The 22,246-nt window shown below is 40.1% G+C and overlaps 1 protein-coding gene across 1 annotated transcript in view; it reads right to left on the bottom strand.

The window, feature by feature from the left end:
- Window positions 1-22,246, bottom strand: part of LOC127446514 (serine/threonine-protein kinase N2-like) — a 119,390-nt gene that overhangs the window by 4,961 nt on the left and 92,183 nt on the right. The window contains exons 9-21 of the mRNA XM_051707489.1: window positions 12,968-13,111; window positions 12,779-12,854; window positions 12,386-12,551; window positions 10,765-10,891; window positions 10,270-10,397; window positions 10,108-10,183; window positions 9,224-9,315; window positions 7,965-8,141; window positions 7,789-7,851; window positions 7,624-7,700; window positions 7,327-7,469; window positions 1,417-1,524; window positions 1,129-1,209 (exon numbers count right to left, since the gene is read on the bottom strand). Of these exons, the coding sequence (XP_051563449.1) occupies window positions 1,129-1,209; window positions 1,417-1,524; window positions 7,327-7,469; window positions 7,624-7,700; window positions 7,789-7,851; window positions 7,965-8,141; window positions 9,224-9,315; window positions 10,108-10,183; window positions 10,270-10,397; window positions 10,765-10,891; window positions 12,386-12,551; window positions 12,779-12,854; window positions 12,968-13,111 (1,458 nt within the window). The remainder of the gene's footprint in view (window positions 1-1,128; window positions 1,210-1,416; window positions 1,525-7,326; window positions 7,470-7,623; window positions 7,701-7,788; window positions 7,852-7,964; window positions 8,142-9,223; window positions 9,316-10,107; window positions 10,184-10,269; window positions 10,398-10,764; window positions 10,892-12,385; window positions 12,552-12,778; window positions 12,855-12,967; window positions 13,112-22,246) is intronic.

Below are 22,246 nucleotides of genomic sequence, written 5' to 3'. Positions count from 1 at the left end.
GCTCCGACTAAAGAAAGCGAGACCTCAAGCACAATATTTGGTAGTTGTGTGACTACCTTAGCCAAAATAAAGTTGTTCTGAACCGGCTAGTGAGATTCCGGCTTTAATATACTGTTATAAGAATAATTTTAGACCCACTTGTTGACCGGCGTGACGTCGCAGAAATAGAAACCATTTCAAAAATAGAATGCCTGTCACTTGTCGCAGCTGGTTAGGACAAAACCTCTGTTTAACATGGAAAAGATACCTTTTATTGTGTGTCATGGCATAGTGTCTGGTTATGACAGGGTGTAATAGACTTGTCACTTATGTTATGCCATTAATAATAATGTCATTAATATTATTGTTCTATTGTTTGAAATGTATTAATTTGTTCTTTATCTTATTAATGACTATTTACTTTAAATAAATTTTCAATTAAGTAAACATTTGTTTAGGTTTTTCCAAGTAATCATTAAAGGCTACATGCCATGTCACTTAATAAAAATTTTTTTGCAGGCTACGTGCAATTGCTACATACAATTTAATTTAATTTACTTATATTAACTTTTTTAATATATTATGCTCAATATTAGTTAAAGGTGCTGTAAACAATTTTAGCCATTCTTCCACGAGCCGTTGAATTAGCCACGCCCCCTCTTTCCAAAACACCGCCCTCCAAATATAGCATTAATACCGACACCGAGCACAAGAGCAGCATTAGTGCGTGTTCGCACAGTTGTCAAACAGAACAGTAGCAAAATGGCACCCTTAACTGACAACTATTATAAATCTGAATATAGCATTATGCCTCAATGATCCGCTTTAACTACAACAATATGAGAACACGCAAAATGACTGACAGGCAAAAGTGTCAAAGACCGCGGCCCTCAGACACATTTTTATTTGCTGTTTACACAGTCTAGTGCTGTCACAGAGACCGCTGAGATATCTCAGGCGACATCATTCAGGGGAGTAGGAACATTTTCTCCATTGTATTCCATAAAAAAAATTATTTACAGCATCTTTAAGTTATTAGTATCAAAATTATTATCAACAAATGTGAAAATTGTATTGGTATTAACTATTGAAATTTTGGTACGATGATAACCCTAGTAAGGTATAAGAGGTTGAAAAAAAATGACTTACTCTAAAAAACGGATGCCTCTTCACTTCCTCTGCATCTTTTTCCCCTGCACCAAGACGTCTCTCCGGATTTCTCCTTAACAACTGCAGAGGAAAGATAATGTTAAAAGCTCTTAAAAATGGTTAACTGTTAAATTTAAGAATATACAATTATTAATATTACAAAAGAGAACCGCATTCTCTAATACGTCTGGTTTCTGATTTTCAGGATACCCAACTGAGAATCAACATAAACAATAAAATGAGGTTTAGGACTGGGGTTTAACTGTTCCAAGACACTTCCAAACATACCCTTCTCATTATGGAAATGGCTTCTGTGGAGAGGAACCTTGGATAGCGAACTTCATCGTTAACAATACTGTCAAACACCTCCTCTTCATCATCACCAGGGAATGGGGACTGTGAGTACAAAGAGAAATGTATCCTTTCACCACTGTTCTGACACCAATTACATTATTTACATTTAAAGGACTTTAAAGGAATAGTTCACCCAAAAATGAAAATTTGTTTTTCATTCACTTGCATTGTTTAGAGGAGGCCTGAAATGAAATCCTAAAAATCTTAAATTCTGTTTTGATGAAGAAAAAAAACTCAGATACATCTTGGATGGCCTGATGGTTTGTAAATTATCAGCAAATTTTCATTTTTGGGTGAACTATTCCTTTAATGCAAAATTTAGACATTTGCATTTACATTTATTAATTTAGCAGATGCTTTAAAGCGACTTACAAAATTAGGACATGAATACTACAGAACTTTAACAATAATCTATTTAGTGTTAGTATTATTAACAATTATTCTATTAATGTTATGGCCCCCTTTTGCGCCATATTGGTTTATCTTTTGTGTTTGTATTCTGTGTTGCATATTGGTGGCGAATGGAGTCCTTTGGCTCATCAATATTGATGGGATACACCTGTGCCAATGAATGCTGCATGGCATTTAAGCAGCTCTCACCCAGTCTTCACTCTCACCTCTTCCCCATTCAAACTTGTGTTCTTTTGGTTCTTGTTTCTTTTTTTAAACTGTTAATTTCATGTAAATATCCTTCTTTAAATAAATACATTTTCTCTGAGCGAGATATCAACGTGTAGTCTCCCTTATTGTTGTGGCTTACGAGCTGGCCGTAACATTAATTATACTATTAATTAAAATCACAATTTTAGCCAATAAGGGTTAATGTACATTATTCTGGTTGTTATCGCAAAATAAACCCTGACAGGTTGATCAGGACAGGTCTTGTATAACCCTGAAGGGGTTTATTTTGCGACAACAACCAGCTTACTGTACATTATCCAGCTTATTACAAGTCTACTTGCCAAATAAATAAATAAATGGACATGCAACACTGATGAGTTTATTTTATAAGCTTACTTGTACAGATCGCACAGTGATCTGAGAAGTAGGAAAGATGACTCGCAATGGACTACTTGCAATGAGCCTCATGATGTACTTCCGCTTTTAAATAGTGCGGCCCACTAGTTTCCGGTTAAATATGTTTTCATGCACCGTAGTTGCCTAGTTTCCAAAACGGCAACTTAAAATGAGTGTTCGAAAGAGGATTTTAAAGTACAGATATTTTCAGAGATAGGAGAAGAAATATTCTGAACATTACCGTGTACAGCTTCTTCAAAATTCAGTGGAAGAACAGTTTTCAGAGCTTTAATTCAGCCTGAACCGATCTGAGAATGGCTGGTATATCTTCCAATCCAAGCGCATTGCACCACTGAAATGGAGTCACACATAGGTCTGTAGCAGACATTTAACCACAGATCAGCTCGAAACGCAAATTACAAAAGGTGGAAGGAGACAAAAGGGTGTCAGTACAAGCGGCACTCTTTGAATTAAACAACTACGTGCTTCAGTCACTTTGTTGCATGTGTAAGGGAGAGAGATGCGATAAACGCATACATCACCCAGTTTTTTTATTAAATATACAGGTGCATCTCAATAAATTAGAATGTCGTGGAAGAGTTCATTTATTTCAGTAATTCAACTCAAATTGTGAAACTCATGTATTAAATAAATTCAATGCACACAGACTGAAGTAGTTTAAGTCTTTGGTTCTTTTAATTGTGATGATTTTGGCTCACATTTAACAAAAACCCACCAATTCACTATCTCAAAAAATTAGAATATGGTGACATGCCAATCATTTAATCAACTCAAAACACCTGCAAAGGTTTCCTGAGCCTTCAAAAAGGTCTCTCAGTTTGGTTCACTAGGCTACACAATCATGGGGAAGACTGCTGATCTGACAGTTGTCTAGAAGACAATCATTGACACCCTTCACAAGGAGGGTAAGCCACAAACATTCATTGCCAAAGAAGCTGGCTGTTCACAGAGTGCTGTATCCAAGCATGTTAACAGAAAGTTGAGTGGAAGGAAAAAGTGTGGAAGAAAAAGATGCACAACCAACCGAGAGAACCGCAGCCTTATGAGGATTGTCAAGCAAAATTGATTCAAGAATTTGGGTGAACTTCACAAGGAATGGACTGAGGCTGGGGTCAAGGCATCAAGAGCCACCACACACAGACGTGTCAAGGAATTTGGCTACAGTTGTCATATTCCTCTTGTTATGCCACTCCTGGCGTCTTACCTGGGCTAAGGAGAAGAAGAACTGGACTGTTGCCCAGTGGTCCAAAGTCCTCTTTTCAGATGAGAGCAAGTTTGTATTTCATTTGGAAACCAAAATCCTAGAGTCTGGAGGAAGGGTGGAGAAGCTCATAGCCCAAGTTGCTTGAAGTCCAGTGTTAAGTTTCCACAGTCTGTGATGATTTGGGGTGCAATGTCATCTGCTGGTGTTGGTCCATTGTGTTTTTTGAAAACCAAAGTCACTGCACCCATTTACCAAGAAATTTTGGAGCACTTCATGCTTCCTTCTGCTGACCAGCTTTTTAAAGATGTTGATTTCATTTTCCAGCAGGATTTGGCACCTGCCCACACTGCCAAAAGCACCAAAAGTTGGTTAAATGACCATGGTGTTGGTGTGCTTGACTGACCAGCAAACTCACCAGACCTGAACCCCATAGAGAATCTATGGGGTATTGTCAAGAGGAAAATGAGAAACAAGAGACCAAAAAATGCAGATGAGCTGAAGGCCACTGTCAAAGAAACCTGGGCTTCCATACCACCTCAGCAGTGCCACAAACTGATCACCTCCATGCCACAGTATGAGGCAGTAATTAAAGCAAAAGGAGCCCCTACCAAGTATTGAGTACATGTACAGTAAATGAACATACTTTCCAGAAGGCCAACAATTCACTAAAAATGTTTTTCTTATTGGTCTTATGATGTATTCTAATTTTTTGAGATAGTGAATTGGTGGGTTTTTGTTAAATGTGAGCCAAAATCATCACAATTAAAAGAACCAAAGACTTAAACTACTTCAGTCTGTGTGCATTGAATTTATTTAATACACGAGTTTCACAATTTGAGTTGAATTACTGAAATAAATGAACTTTTCCACGACATTCTAATTTATTGAGATGCACCTGTATGTTTTAATCTTTATTTTGTGTCACTGTTTCACTGATAAGTACTGTATATCGATAAATGTTGAAATGTAAATGCATAAGAGCTGCTAAAGATAATCAGTTACAACGTTTGAAATAGATTAAATATGTGTGGTTAAATGTAGTTTAGCGCAGTTATTTATTTATTTAATTTGATAATAATTAATGTTGTATTTATATAGTGCTTTTCTGATACTACACTCAAAGCACTTTACACAGTGAACCAGGGACTCTCCTCAACCACCACCAGTGTGCAACATCCACCTGGATGATGCAACAGCAGCCATAGTGTGCTCACTACACACCAGCTATTGGTGGAGAGGAGAGAGTGGACTGATACAGCCAATTAATGGATGGGGATTATTAGGAGGCCATGATGAATAAGCACCAATGGAGGGAATTTGGCTAGGACACTGGGGTTTCACCCCTACTCTTTACAAGAAGTGCCCTGGGATTTTTAATGACCACTGAGAGTCAGGACCTCAGTTTAATGTCTCATCCAAAAGACAGTACCTTTTTACAGTATAGTGTCCTCATCACTATACTGGGGCATTAGGACCCTCACAGACCACAGGGTGAGCACCCCTGCTGGCCTCACTAACACCTCAACAAGCAGCAACCTTAGTTTTCCCAGGAAGTCTCCCATCCAGGTACTAACCAGGCTCAACCCTGCTTAGCTCCAGTGGGTAACCAGTCTAGAGCTACAGGGTGATATGGCTGCTATGTAGAAATGCTCAGACGTTAATTTATGTATGAAATCTTATCAGTCAATGAACTCTAATAATACAACGGCTTCATTCTGTGATTTTTAAAACATGTTCAGAGTAAGATAACAGCTAATGTATTTATAATAAATACATCGGAGATATTTATCCAAAGAAAGTTTTTTTTGCAATCGTTGTATGGTGGAATGTATCGTGTAATCTCAACTGGTATGAAATAACATCAGTGAATGAAACTCGTGTTAAGGAGATGGCCAGACTGCTGCAGGTTATACATGTTTGATTTATTATTCAAGAGCTGAGTTTAGCTACATTTGGAAAGGAAAAAATATATTTAGAGGCAAATTTCAGCAAATTATAAAATTGAGACATCACGTTAGCGCCAAAAATATGATTTATTGATTAAATCAATCGACAGCCCTAAAAAAAGACATAATCTGCCTTCCCATGAATAAATCTCTGCACGTAGGCACGCTGAACGCTGTAACCGGAAACGTCTGAGCCGCACTACTTAGAACGCGGAAGCAGTTGTCCAAGTAGTCCATACCTGGGTAACTGGTATGCTATGTCTTAAAGTGTATCAGGAATCCCGCCTCTGTAGTTCCTTCCACTCACCACCAGAGGGCGCCATCACCTGAGTATTGACTTAAACTCTCTGAACTCCATTTCCCATAATCCCCGTACCTGGCACTGATTACCTGCTCACCTGTTTCCCATTTACTCAGCTATTTAAGACTCACTCTCACTCTCTGTCATTGCTAAGTCTCGTTTTGCCCTGGCTGACATTTCTGAGCGTTATTTAAGTTTACTGCCTTACCTGTGTATGATCCTGGACTGTTTACCCTGTTTTGTCCCGTTGCTGCCTGCCTACTGTTACTGCTTTGTTTACCTGGATATAACCTGTGATTGTCTGCCGCCTGCCCTGACCTCTTGCCTGTTTATTGACTACCTCTCTGGATTGCCTTGGATATTACTATTGCTGGTGATTGACCCCTGCCTGTCTGTATTACTACATTTATTGTTATTAAAGCTGCACATGGATCTCAACTCTGTTGACTCATCATTACAAAGGGATAGTTCATTCCAAATTGAAAATTCTCTTATCAATCCCTCACCCTTATGCCATCCCAGTTGTATATGACTTACTTTCTTCAGCAGAAAACAGATTTTTAGAAGAATATCTCAGCTCTGTTGGTCCTCACAATGCAAGTGGATGGTGATCAGAACTTCATAGCTCCAAAAATCACAAAGGAAATGTAAAAATAATCCATACTATTTCAGTGGTTAAATCCATGTCTTCTGAAGCGACAAAGGATTTAAACACTGGAGTCATATGGGTTACTTTTGTGTGGCCTTGATGTGATTTTTTTTTGGAGCTACAAAGGTCTGATCACCATTCACTTGCATTGTAAGGACCAACAGATCTGAGATATTTCATCTAAAAAACTTTGTGTTCAGCAGAAGAAAGTCATTAACATCTGGGATGGCATGAGGGTATATTATAAGATAATTTTCCTTTTTGGGTGAACTATCCTTTTAATCCCTGGATGTGCAGTTGTTACTCAGAAATATCACACTGCTAGATGGAGACACTGACCAATAAGAAAAGAGTATTTCAGAGACCTGTGTAATCATTTGTGATGAAGACCAGCTGACTGTACATAATCCTGCTTATTATGCAGCTATTTACCAAATTAATAAATAAAATGGACATGAAGTGTTAATTTGTGTTGAAATTATGAGTATGTGAGACGAAAGAGACCATGGACTGCTATGAGCAGAATTTAACTTGCACAGTGTAGGAAACTGGTTGCCACAGACAACGGTCAATTATATAGTTTAGCATCATTATACAAAAATATTTGGCTGCAGAATGCCACACAAAAAAGTAATCCTTATTAACTAGTGTTAATAAAATTTCCCCTTCAAAATCAATTTAGAATCCTTCCATCCATTTATCATACCTCTCCAACCAGCATCTCAAAGACGAGAACTCCCAGACCCCACCAGTCCACCGCTCGTGTGTATGATGTCTCGGTTAAAACTTCAGGTGCTAAGAACTCAGGAGTGCCACAGAACGTACTAGTGCGATCTTTAAAGCCCATTCCTAAATGAGGGGAGATGGAATGAGTTACACTCACAACAATTGGCAAACAACTCAAAAACCAAGATTACAAAATGAACAGCAGTGATATATATACTGTATATGTATATATATATACGCACAAACACACCTGTGTATACAAAAAAGAGTTACCCACCTTCTTTGCAGAGACCAAAATCAGCAATCTTGACATATCCCTCAGTATCTAGCAAAAGATTGTCTAGCTTCAAATCCCTGCAGAGAAATGTCCATGACAGTCACATGGCTGGTTTATAAAACTCCAATAAAGTCTTCTGTGTTTGCTTCCAGTACTGACACATACCTGTACACAATTTTATGGTCATGAAGAAACTGTAGCCCCAAGACAACACAAGCAGCATAGAAACTATGAGGAAACAGAAACAAATCATTTCAGAAGGAAATCCACATGTATTTAGCTTTTAACTGAGCAACATAATCATGTCACTTGACAGTAGTACACTAAATTCAGTCACTCACACTGCACGCAGTTCATTGAACACGTCTGCATGAATGTGCATCATCAGGTCTCCTCCTGCCGCATACTCCATGACAAAACACACATGCTCCTTGGTCTGGAAACAAGCGAAAAGATTCACCAGGAACGGGTGCCGAACGCTGTTCACAGTCTCAAAGATTCTCTTCTCACACATAAGGCTGTGGATAAATTTGAGTGGTTAATATATAAATGTTATATATGGTGTATATTAACAAGGTGGAACATTTTTATTATATTTTATTGGACAGATATGGCATGAAATTATTGGGAAAAGCTCTGACACTTTTTAACTCTCTCATCATTTATTCACCCTCATGCCATCCCAGATGTGTATGACTTTTTTCTTCTGCAGAACACAAAAGAAAATCTCAGATCTGTTGGTCCTTTCAATGCAAGTGAATGTTGGTCAGAAACCAGAAATCTAAAGGTCCAGATAAAGCAGATAAAAGCAGCATGAATGTAATCTATAAGACTCCATTTGTTAAATTAATTTCTTCTAAAGTGATATAATAGGTATGGGTAAGAAACAGGTCAATATTTAAGTCATTTGTTACTATAAATCTCCACTTTCACTTTCAGATGTGAAAGTGAAACTAATCAGGCACCACATGTGACTTTCAGAAGTGAAAGTGGAAATTTATAGTAAAAAAGGACATACATATTGATCTATTTCTTACCCACACCTATCAAACCGCTTCCGAAGATATGGATGTAACCACTGGATTCTTATGGATTATTTTTATGCTGCTTTTATCTGGTTTTTGGACATTCAGATTTCTGGTCACCATTCACTTGCACTAAAAGGACCAACATAGCTTAAATTATTCTACAAATCTTCATTTGTGTTGTGCACAAGAAAGAAAGCTATACATATCTGGGATGGCACGAGAGTGAGTAAATAATTATTTTTGTTAAAAATGAAAATTCTGTCTTCATTTACTCACACTTATGTTGTTCCAAACCCGTATGACTTTCTTTTGTGGAACATAAATAGAAATGTTGGAAAGAATGTTCAGCCTCAGTCACCATTCACTTTCATTGTACGGAAAAAAAGATGCAATGAAAGTCCCGAATGGTGACTTCTGCCTAACATCTCATTTTGTGTTCCATTAAAGAAAGAGGTTTGTAACAACAGGATGGTGAGTGAATGATGACAGAAATATCTTTTTCTGTGAACTACCCCTTTAAGAATTGTCATGTAGATTAAATTAATTACAAAAAAAACATATATAGTCTTTACCTGTCAACTTCATCCCTGGAGACGATGTCACCTTTCTTCAAAGCTTTAATGGCAAACATTTCTCCTGTGGTCTTGTACTCAGTGAGTAAAACCTGTTTGAGAATATTTAAACAATACTTGAAGAGAGATTGAAACAATGCAGCTGCTGCTCCTGCCAGCCACTGTGGCGGGCGACCTGTAAGACATCTCTGAATGAGAAGAAATGATGCGTGTTTGATGAAACACATTTGATTACATCATAAAGAACAGAAAAGCCGCCTATGTGCGTGTCTAGTTTGCAGTTTGTTTGGCAATTCAGTGGCTTTCTGCCGCTCACATGTATAGAGCTCTTAGAGTTCTTTTCATGGCACGTGCATGCAAGAAGTTTTTCTTCATTTTAGCAGTTCAAAGAGCAGTAAGTAAGACTTTTTTCTTCTATGTGAACACTATAAACAAAGTCAGACCTTCTCAGGAGTCAATCTGAGTGTTGCTCACTTATAATGTGCACTGTGAATGCAAAGCTCTCCAGATTCACTTCATTTTTTCACATTGCGTAATGCCAAATATTTGTGGCTGCATATGTTACTAAAAAAATATAAATGTAACACAACAACATTGGGGTTGTGAAACAAGACCACTTTCAAGGCCAGGGAACATAGATTCTTTTGGCTAAAGAATATATTTCATATATATTTCACACAAATGTTAACTGTAATTTTACATATTTGAGTTGGAATAATAAAATGGCTGGTAGACCAAAAAGCTCATTTCCCACAGCCTACAGTAAGTACAGATCATCTGCAATACGGAATGGAATTGATGGCGTATTTGCAGCACTCACTGTAAGAATATCCATATTTGTTGCCAATGTCCTTATTGCTCTATCGTGAAAGCACAAAGTTTACCTTTCCGAAGTGGCCACGCCCCAGAACAGCAACACATTTGAAATCTGTCAAGCTGAATTGAACTTCCTCTTCTTCCCTAATGGATAACACACTGTAAGCATTTGACTATCTATAATGTATGCATGTTTATATGTAGCCATCGCATAATAGGGAACAGACTACCTGATTTCAGCTTTCTTTTGCACTATAGGTAGTTCCAGGTCAGGCTGCTCAAACTCCTTTTCTGCCAGACTGTTATAATCTGGTTTATCTACTGTGTTGTTCAGGAAGTTGAAAGTCGCTAGGGCATCCTGAGGGTGAGAGGCACTTAAAGTCATTCCAAACCACTGCAAAGAACTCCCCTTATAAATCACATTTAAAGGGAGAGTTCACCAAAAAAAATGTAAACTCTTGTCATCATTTACTCACCCTGTATTCCTTTCTTTTTTCAGTGGAACACAACAGGAGATGTTAGACAGAATGTTAGCCTCAGTCACCATTCACTTTAATTGTACAGAAAAACGATGCAATGAAAGTGAATGGTGACTTAAGTTAACATTCTGCCTAACATTTTCTTTTGTTTTATTATGGAAGAAAAAAGACATAACATGAGGGTGTGTAAATTATGACAGAATTAACATTTTTGGGTAAGCTATCACTTTTCCACTTCTCCTTTACCTGCACCTCTTTTCCATCAGGGATCTTTTCTGATAGTTCTGTTTCTTCTATATCCACTGAAATAGAGTGTCGTTTTGAGGGAGGAGTGGCTCCTTTGTCAAAGTCTAATTTGGTCACAGTGGGGTCACTGAGGGAGATGGTGAAAAAAAGAAAAAAAGAATTCACAATACTTTTGAAAACATGGCAATTTCCATTCAAGACATGTTTGTGGAGAATAATGTTTGAACATGTGAACATGAACATGTTTACAGAATAAGCAATAAGCCACATTACAGAATTTATACACTCAGATATGGAGCAGGACTGTTGAGTCATCTCAATATCTAAATATAGAGCACCAATTATGTTTCCGGACAGATTAGTCATTGTTTATCAAAGACAGACTACAGAATAATTCAGAGGGCTTTCCACTACCAGATGCTTGGTAAAGGAATGAGTCTGGGTAGAGTATTTAGAATGAGTTAGGGATGTGCAATTTTCATAATCCACAAACCAGTGGGTTGTCTGAGCAGCTAGTTGACTAGTTGGTGTTAAAGGGATTGTTCACTCAAAAATGAAAATTCTCTCATCATTTACTCACCCTCATGCCATCCCAGATGTGTTTAACTGTCTTTCTTCTTCTACAGAACACAAACGAAGATTTTTCAATGCAAGTGAATGGTGACCAGTCCTTTAAAGCTCCAAAAATCACATAAAGGCAGCATAAAAGTAATCCATATGACTCCAGTGGTTAAATCAATGTCATCAGAAGCGATATGATAGGTGTGAGTGAGAAACAGATCAATATCAAAGTCCTTTTTTACTATAAATCTTCACTTTCACTTTTGCATTCTGAAAGTGAAAGTGTAGATTCATATTAAAAAAATATTGAAATATCAATCTGTTTCTCACCCAAAGTGACTGCATCGCTTCAAAAGACATACAGTATATTAAACCATATATAGATGACTTTTATGCTGCTTTTATGTGATTTTGGAGCTTCAATGGTCTGACGACCATTCACTTGCATTCAAAAGGACCTATAGAGCTGAGATATTCTTCAAAAAATCTTTGTGTTTAGCAGAAGAAAGAAAGTTATACACATCTGGGATGGCATGAGGGTGAGTAAGGTGAGAGAATGTTCATTTCTGGGTGAACTATTCCTTTAAGGAACCAATGAATAGATAGGCTGCATTATGAATATGAAGAAATAAGAAAGGCTTTAAATAAAGTGCAGAACAAAAATTGCTTATGCACATCCCAGGCACAGAATGACACACTTCAGCGTAACAGAACGCTTAGTCACAGGCCAAACCTTGTTTCGCATTCAAAAGTGCATAGCTGTAAAAGTTTAATAAACTAAGATTATTGTGAGTGAATCTCTTAACAACACCTCACAAATAAAACTCACAAAATTACGCATTATAGTGGTAACATTTCTCACCGCAGTGGATTTTTTGTTAAACGCAATGAATTTGAACACAAGCGGCGCTTTTGATTGCTGTAGAAGTGGTGCATTATAGTACTAAACCTAAAGCATTAAAGAGACATGACTTCTCAGAGAGGGATTTACCATGCTAACTGTTAGACATCATTAAGCAAAGTAAGTTATCAACAGGAGTGAATTTGTGTGCATCTGTACCTGGTTAAGGAGTGGGCATCTGGGTGGCCGATGGGTGCCGTTTCAGAGCCCAGTTCAGCCACCTGAGGACTGAAAGAGGTATTGATTGATGGAATGGCTCTTCTCACCAACCTGCCCCAAGTGGCGATGTTAATGTTCATCTGAGGGGCACGCAGGAATGTTTTACCTGGGAGGAACAGGGTTTGTTTATGAGATAAAGCAAACAGAACGCAACAATGCATGAAGTCATGTTTGTATAGCTAGCAGCATCTGCGTTCACATACTTCCATAGAGTATGTTTCAGGCCTAAGTTCTTTCAGTTACAGATATTTACTGTTCTACTTTATCTAATATGTTTGAGCGAACATGTCAACTTCTCAACACTGAGGCATATTTGGCACTTCATAAACATACCTTGCTGTTTGGAGAAGATTTTCTTTTGCCTTTGTAGTTTAGGTCGCCTCTCAATAACTGGGTTGAAAAATGTAACCTGTATCCAAAGAGGTAGTCATAAATTGCATAAAAATATCCACAACAAAGCCATCAATCTTGTTAACTGCATGTGTGTGTGTGTGTGAGTTGGGGAGAAAAAAATTAAAGTACCTCAGCAAACAGTGTTCCTTGTGGCTCAAGGTAGAGGCACATGCCATGACGCTGGTTGTCCAGAAAGTCCTCTAGCCGTAAAAACTTAACAGCACACAGCGAGCGCCAGTCTCTCCAGTACACTGCTATCTCCAGCTCACGAGACTACAGCACAGACCAAAAAAAATATTTTTATATGTGGTTTAAGGACAGATACAAACCATATCAATTAGGGCTGTCAATTTAACACGTTAACTCAGCACACATTCTTGCTTTCAAACACAGCTTGATGGAGTGCAAATCTGAACGCAGGGTTCTCAAAACATGTTTCAAACTTCGTTTAACTTGACACAGCGACCTAAAAACTGTATATTTATAACGCAACGGATATGCTCCAAAAGCATCCGTCTGACACAGGTGTACATTGACGCGTCCTTAGACATGCCATTATAATAAATTTTGGACTGACGAATTCAATTGCAAAATGGATTGCTGTCAACTGTAGGCCAATGATATGCTTTTTTCTAAAGGATCGAACTCTCAACTCCTATTGGATGAGGCACACGACAGAACGCCCCTCAACCATGACGTCATCAGGAGTAGAAATACCTCTGAGATGCTTCCGGGATTTGCTTCCAACAACTTTGTCGCCGTGTGTAGACGTAGCTCATCGTTGCTCTCAGGTGTAGCCTCATGGCACAAGGAAGTAACATTTGACTTGAAACTGTGGCCATACAATCTCCATCTCGCTGGACGAGTTGAGATTACTCTGTGTTCCACCTAACACTCTAACGGATCTGAAGGAGACCGCCGAGCAATCCGCATCTTTATCCATTTGCCTGCAGAAGTGAAGAGAAAAAGATTTCTCTTCCATCTTCAAAAAAGTCGACGTCACTGATTTCTTCAACAGCCCGCTGAGAATCAGCAGCCGTACTGCCCACCGACAGAGCGAAGAAACGGCCTCCCATCATCACCTGAGCCTCGAGGAACCGAGTCGGAGTTAAAGGATGGATGAACACACATTCGTCTGCGTCCTCATATGATTCAAGTAAGAGGTTTACGTCTGGGCAGAGATAGAATATTATACTGTTTTATTCTTGTGTATCAAGGTTATTGCTTACAGTTTACGGACCGCCGAGTCCGCTCATTGCTGCTTATAATACTCAAGGTATTACTGTAATCACAAATGAGATCTGCTGTGTTGTAGTCCAACCACACTGGACTGTTGTGTATTTCTGCCATCGCGGGTGAGACCGGCACACTGAATTTATCCATTAAAGAATCAAAGACCGCGGGACGGTTTACGAGCCGTCCACCACGTCTCTGAGTGATAAACTAACAGCTGCTTTCTCTCCCACGATTGCGAAACCGGCTTTGGTGCCGCCACTTTATTCTCTCTCTCTCGTACTAACCACACACACACACACGACCCCTCACAAACTTTCTCGCACACACTTTTGGCTAGTAGATAACTTCTTGATAAAGCTCAGCTTTGTCCCTAAGTTATCGTACAAGCAGAGACACGTGGTAAACGGACAGATGCCATTAGCCGGCTTCTCTCCACCCATGTTCGCGGCCATATTCTCTGGCCGGAAATCTCGCGTGACGTACTCTCCACAAGGGTCACGTCCGCCATTTTGTGCGTGTCACACCTCACACACACACACACACACACACACACACACACACACACACACACACACACACACACACACACACACACACACACACCTACCTACCTTCCTCTCATGTGTTATAGGCTTATTTTGGTTACCATATCTAATCATGTCACTGTTTAGTTTGTAGTTGTAAGTTGTAAGTTTATTGACTGCATTTTATTGATTATTAATTGATATTACTGCATAAATAAACTTTGTTATATTTCAAAGAGAAGTGTTTTGGTTTGTTTTGTGTACACCTGTGTCAAATGCCTAAGAGAACAATCTAATATTGAGACTGTTATACTATCTGGTTATTAGTCCCTGATTCCAGGGTGGTGCCCTGGCGATATTAATCCTTATGAATATTCTATTGATTTTTGATAATTGATAATTATCTTTGATGATTGTTGAATTTGAAGGATCAATAAGCTAGTGTTAATTTTAATCAATGTTTAATCGATGTTAATAATTAATGATTATCTTTGATAATTGTTGATTTAAAGGATTAAAAAAGCTAACATTGATTCTCATCAATGTTCTATTGATTTTAATAATTATCTTTGATAATTATTAATTATTGCTAATAACCAAACCTGCTACTGAACGTGGTGCACTACATTTAATGGTGCGCCGTGTGAGGTTTTAATGAGTTAGATTCTATTATTTAATTTAAATATTAATTAATAACTAAAGAAATAATTATTAATTATTTCTGATAGTAACTCTGATCTAAACAACCAGTAGAACCTGCATAATGATTGGTGCCCCGTGTGAGGAATCCTACGTGCCAGTTTGTCACAGTGTGTATGCATAAGTATCCAAAGTAATAACTTGAATCATTACTTCAAAGTTTGGTTCTGTTTGACAATTGACTTCTCACAACTTGCCAAGCATAAGCCAATGTGGTGTGAAAGTGCTCTTAAGAGTGAATTAGGCATTGGTTAATTTACGATAGTCTGCTCAAAGCCTGCTGTTGTTGTTGTTTAACTCCTAACACTTTCACCTAGATGTTACAGAGAGATGCTAAGTCACCTCATTGACATCCACCAAAGAGAGAACACAGTGAAATTTGCACATTACATAACAGTAGCCCGTAAGCCACAGGTCGAAGCCTCTCACCTGTGCGTTCGTGTCAGCATTATAGAAACGGTAACAACAAGCTATCAGAGCTACTGTGTCACAAGAATTTTTACTGCCCCCAGTAAAATGAGTCGCCAATCGCCCCACTTGGCTGGAGCTCAAGCTCCACAAAGGACAGTCGACCCAGCACTGCAAGATGTGGTTGCTGCTGTACTACGTCTCTCCGTAGAGGAGAGAGATAACCTTAACGGCTATAATATTAGTCATTGTGATGAAGCATTGCAGGAACTAGTTGATTATGTCAACAACCCAGTTGGGAAGCCAAAGAGCACAATCCCGGACCTAGTGGGCCAAATGTTCCTTCATCACCGCAGGACCCAAATGCAAACCGCAGAGCACCAGGCCCAGCTTGCCCAGCTGCAGAGCAGCTACCAAGCGGTGCAGAAGGAAAATCTCAGCCTGCACCAGGAAGTTAGGTGCACCCAAGCTGAGAAAGTCCAGGCACAGGAAGATAATGCCCGGATGCAGGAGGAAAATGAAACTCTGCGCAGGCAGCTTCAAGCTGCCCAGCTAAGAGTAGAGTCAGATCAGGTAAGTGCAGCTGAAACGCACAGCAGAACATCTGACATAGAAGAGGGCCCCCTCTTTAGTGCTACGCGTAGAAATGTGCCCCTGAGAAACCCAGGGACACACGCTAGGAGCCGAGCTGCTCCTAGTGGTACAGTCTCTGACTTCGTCCTCCGAGACACCTTCAAGCTCCTCCAGCGGCCCACTGGTTGGATGCAGGTGCCCCTCCTTACAGTTGCCCCCCAGCAGTCAGTTTTCAGTCATGCCACCTTGTGATTCAAACCGACTGATTCCACACCACGGAGGAGGGAAAATTATTTCCAAGCCCAGAGTGGTGTAAGCGGCTCGAAGATCCCATTAGCCAGGGAGCTGTACTAACCCCCACACGTCGATTGGACTCCTTCCCCACCATGAAGGGAAGTCGTTCTCATCATTATAGCGATCCGAGTGACTATGGTGTTTCGGATGACTCGGACGACCCGTGGTCATACCGACACCAGGGCTTGCACATCCGACAACTCGAGTCCCTCGCAGGGGACATAGAGCACTTTGACCCAAGTAATCGAGATTCAAACATCGACAATTATCTCGGAGAAATTGAGCACTGCCTGGTTGAATTGCCTTACGCTTCGTCGCGTGAAAACCTCAAGTTCATATGGAAGACCACGATAAGGAGTGTCCATGTGTTCATGGAAACGCTACCGACTGGTACCCGAAACCGCTACTCAGCTCTGTGTAAAGCCCTACATGAGGAGTATTTGCTGTATATCGACGAAGCCTCCGCTACCATAGGTGCTTTCACCATTACCCAGAAGAGGCACGAGCCTCCGCGTCAGTATTACAGACGCCTGAGAACCGCGTACTTCCAAGGAAGTAATGAACCAGGTCTTGAGGAGGAATGAGCTTTCAAGTCTCTTTTCCTTCACAACCTCCACGAGTGTGTGCGACATGACGTCATGATGCACTGCAGAACGGGCAACCCCACCATGCAGGAAATCAGAAGGTACGCGCAACTGGCATGGGAGACACGTGTGCGCCCTGCCCGAGGGCATGAAGGCGACGCCAGAGTCCTGGGGATTCAAGCCTCAGAATGTGCAGACCTAGCGCTTGAAGGCAACGAACCAGGGGGGTGGTGACCAGACACACCCCCCGTGTCATGGCAGGCCTAAACGACAAAAGTTCGCCAGCCGAAAGGAAAGGCATGGTTCGAACGGAAACCCAAACAAGAAGGTGAGAGGGTAGACAAGGTTTCAAACCCCCTCAGAGAACAAGATTTGAGAAAGGAAATGGAGGATATAAGGAGATGCTTGACTGAGTTAGTAATGAAGCTTGATGTGCTCCGTCGTTCACCAGGTCCATCAAACTCCTCAAAGAAACACGGCACTGAAACCCCGTCAGTATGACTAGATGATGTACCCCCTCTCGTTAACGCCAAAGTTTACTTTGTAGGTCGGGAAAGGGGAACAGGGTCCAAGTTGCTCCCCAAAACAGTCACTCCTAACATGCCACACCCTCCTTTTCTGACCTTCTTGGTTGATCTGTACCGTAAGGGCAACGCCTGACACATGGGTGCATCAGCTCCCACGCACTACTCAACACTGGTTCCTAAACAAGTCTAATGGGTTCCAACACCTTCGCAGAGGTGGCTAGAGCAAAGCTCTCCCTTGGCAAACTGTTACAGACAGAACTGCAGCGTAAGCATCACAAGCTACACACAAGATAGGTCGTCTATCACAAAACGGGTGTGGATTGACATTACCTTTCAAGGGATGATGCTAGTACACCCTGTTTACATATGTCACATTAATACGGAACCACTGTTAGTTGGCCAGGACCTACTGAACTGATTGGCTCTGCTCATTGACTGCCATCATGGACAAGTGGGCTCAGGTTGACATACCAAGACCACTTGGTCCAGAAAACAGTTCGCCAGCTTCAGATGGACAAGACGCCATCATCCAAAAATCCAGCATAGACGACGACTCCCAACAAGAACAATTACAGGGCCTGAGTAAAACCCTTCAGGGTACTATAGTCACTGTAAATTTGCACTCCGCTCTTATCAATAACACTTTGCACGCTTTAGGGACTTTGTCAGAAAAGACAACTTATGTGTGTATCGTTAGAGATCTAATGCAGGACCTCAGGGAAATTAGCTCCTAAGTCAACAGTGTGAGTGGTGGAAGGATTCCAGCTTACCTGGTCTCCCTAGACCTTGTCGAACAAATCCTTAGATCTGCTACTATCTCCATTGTGCAATCTTCACAAATACACCTGGCATATAGTCTTGGCAGTGCAATTCCAATCCATGTAAATCCTCAGAACCTCGAAATAGGATTTATCCTCAATCTACCATCATAGAAAGGCAGAATATATACAGACTAAAGTCCGTATTTAATGTTGGTTTTCAGAGAGGTAACGCACACATTCACCTCAAAACACCACCAACACTCGCCTACCATGATGAGGACCCCTCGCTCTAACTTATCCCTAACCTAAACATGTATACCAAGACAAAGGACATTCATTGGGTTTGGCCAAACACATCCCTTTTGTTAGAGAGGTGACTAACTACCTCTCTGAACAAGTGTCAAGGTAGCATGTCTGTCAAAGATGAAGGAACAGAGACAAGGGTAGAGCGAGCAGGCAATCGCTGGTTCGTTAACACACCAGCCACCGAAGTCCCAATGTCATACAACTGCCATGATACAGCTACTAAACTAAGGCTACCAAACCAAACGGTGTTCTTAATGGTTCCCCAAGGAGCCACCGTGTACATTGACGATATTGTCCTCCATCTCAATGTCGACAAACATGATGCACAAATTGAGATCATGGACGCATTTAGAGGTCACAACCTCACCATTGATGACAACCTTTAACAGCAGCTTCAGGCTGAAGGGACGAAATTAGTGAAGTTCAGTCTCAAACCGACTGGCTTGACCACTATATTTCCTAGTCACATAAGCAGATCGTCATCTTACCAAGAACACCCTATCAGTTTGGTTGCCCTCTGGCTCCTCCTTTGTGGTTGGATCATCACGGCAATTATTGCACACGCCATGTACAGGTACATTCAACACCTACAGGCCAGATTGGACTCCCTTCTCGTAAAGCCGCGTTTTACACACCAGTCTGAGCCCATCCCACAGGTTAACCCCAATAATTTCCAAGGATAAGCCTTTTAACCTTTAACCCTCCTTTCCTCTAACATTTTGGTCCTAGTAACCAATGTCAGGTTCTACTTTGATTTTGTGTTATAACCAAAGAACAACAAAGGATTGTGTTACGGTTAATGCTGTGCCTACCAATAACTTGAAATGTTTATGTGTGATGAATGTAGTTTTAGATTTAGCTAGAAGTTCTATGCCCAGATGTGCCTCAATCTCTGTCCAGACGATAAAGCCTCTGTGAACTCTAATGAACTGTATGGACTGTGCAAACGTTTCTATCAGGAATACATGGATGGCGTAACCCACAGGTTAGAACTGTTCGGCTCTTCAGTTGCTCTAAAGATGCTGGACAACAACCAACTCTTCAGACCAAAGGGGGGAATGTTGGGCCTCATGTATTCAGATAGAAGACAAAGTCAGGCCTAACACAATTGTAAAACCTAACTGAGGCCCACACACTCCGTCATGAATCTTACTGATAAAAATCGCGCCAAAATCAAACAAAGGGAGTCCAAAACAGACTACAAATCCCATGAAGCCTTGCTCACTAAAGGATCGAACTCTCAACTCCTATTGGATGAGGCACACGACAGAACGCCCCTCAACCATGACGTCATCAGGAGTAGAAATACCTCTGATATGCTTCCGGGATTTGCTTCCAGCAACTCTGCTCGCCATGTGTAGATGCAGCTCATCGCTGCTCTCAGGTGTAGCCTCGTGGCACAAGGAAGTAACATCCGACTTGAAACTGTGGCCATACAATCTCCATCTCGCTGGACGAATTGAGATTACTCTGTGTTCCACCGAACACTCTAACGGATCCGAAGGAGACCGCCGAGCAATCCGCATCTCTGTCCGTTTGCCTGTAGAAGTGAAGAGAAAAAGATTTCTCCATCTTCAATCAAGTCGACGTCGCTGATTTCTCCGCCAGCCCGCCGAAAATCAGCAGCCGTACCACCCACCGACAGAGCGAGGAAACCCTCCCGTCATCACCTGAGCCTTGAGGAACCGCGTCGGAGTTAAAGGACGGATGAACACACATTCGTCTGCATCCTCATACGATTCAAGTAAGAGGTTTACGTCTGGGCAGAGATAGAATATTATAGTGTGTTATTCTTGTGTATCAAGGTTATTGCTTATACAGTTTACGGACCGCTGAGTCCGCTCATTGCTGCTAATAATACTCAAGGTATTACTGTAATGTACTGTTATCACAAATGAGATCTGCTGTGTTGTAGTCCAACCACATTGGACTGTTGTGTATTTCTGCCATCGCGGGTGAGACCGGCACACTGAGTTTATCCATTAAAGAATCAAAGACCGCGGGACGGTTTACGAGCCGTCCACCGCGTCTCTGAGTAATAAACTAACAGCTGCTTTCTCTCCCACGATTGCGAAACCGGCTTTGGTGCCGCCACTTTATTCTCTCTTTCTCGTACTAACCACACACACACACGTGACCCTTCACAAACATTCTCGCACACACTTTTGGCTAGTAGATAACTTCGTGATGTACTCTCCACGAAGGTCATGTCCGCCATTTTGTGCACGTCACACCTTACACAGACACACACTCACACACCTACCTTCCTCTCATGTGTTATTGGCTTATTTTGGTTACCATATCTAATCATGTCACTGTTTAGTTTGTAGTTGTAAGTCAGAAGCGTATTGACTGCATTGTATTGATTATTAATTGATATTACTGCATAAATAAACTTTGTTATGTTTCAAAGAGAAGTGTTTTGGTTTGTTTTGCATACACCTGTGTCAAATGCTGACAGGGGATGTCAGTGCTCAGATTCAAGCCTTCATTGTTTCTTTTCGAAGGTCGACATTCTTTGGATGTCGATTTTCCTAAAGGAACAATCTAATATTGAGTTATACTATCTGGTTATTAGTCCCTGATTCCAGGGTGGTGCCCAGGCGATATGAATCCTTATTAATATTCTATTGATTTTTAATAATTAATGATTATCTTTGATAATTGTTGATTTAAAGGATTAAAAAAAGCTAACATTGATTCTCATCAATGTTCTATTGATTTTAATAATTAATAATTATCTTTGATAATTATTAATTATTGCTAATAACCAAACCTGCTCCTGAATGTGGCGCACTACATTTAATGGTGCGCCGTGTGAGGTTTTAATGAGTTAGATTCTATTATTTAATTTAAATATTAATTAATAACTAAATAAATAATTATTAATTATTTCTGATAGTAACACTGATCTAAACAACCAGTAGAACCTACATGCTCAATAATATGGAAATAAACAATATATTGCATTCTAAATCCGCTTTTTGTATTGTCTTTTTTAATGCTTAACTTGTGTGCCTAAATAATGTAATGCATTTAAATTTTCTGTTTTATTCTTTTTTTAAATATATATTTTATTTATAATTATTTAATCATTATATATTTAATTATTGTTATTTGAGGGGCTTTCTCAGCAAATATTCATGCATGCGATTAATTGCGATTAATTAATCGGCATACCATGTAATTAATTAAAAAATTTGAACCAATTGACAGCCCTGCTATACAGTAAATACATGTGTTTGTGCATGTGAAATCAGGTTATACCAAAACACATGGGAAATTAAGGTACATTAATTTGTGTAATAAAGTTATTTAGGTTGCCAGGGTGTTGCTATGCAGCAACTAGGGTGTTTCAGTTGGTTATTAGTAGGGATGCACCAATGTATCAGCTGTCATTATTTATTGGCCAAATATTGACCAAATTAAAACCACCGCAATATCTGTTCTAAGAAATTTGTTTGTTCAAATAGCAAAACCCAAGTATGAGCAAGAG

Source organism: Myxocyprinus asiaticus, chromosome 9 (genome assembly GCF_019703515.2).
Source record: "Myxocyprinus asiaticus isolate MX2 ecotype Aquarium Trade chromosome 9, UBuf_Myxa_2, whole genome shotgun sequence".
Lineage (NCBI taxonomy): Eukaryota > Metazoa > Chordata > Actinopteri > Cypriniformes > Catostomidae > Myxocyprinus > Myxocyprinus asiaticus.
This window is presented reverse-complemented; position numbering and strand designations above follow the sequence as displayed.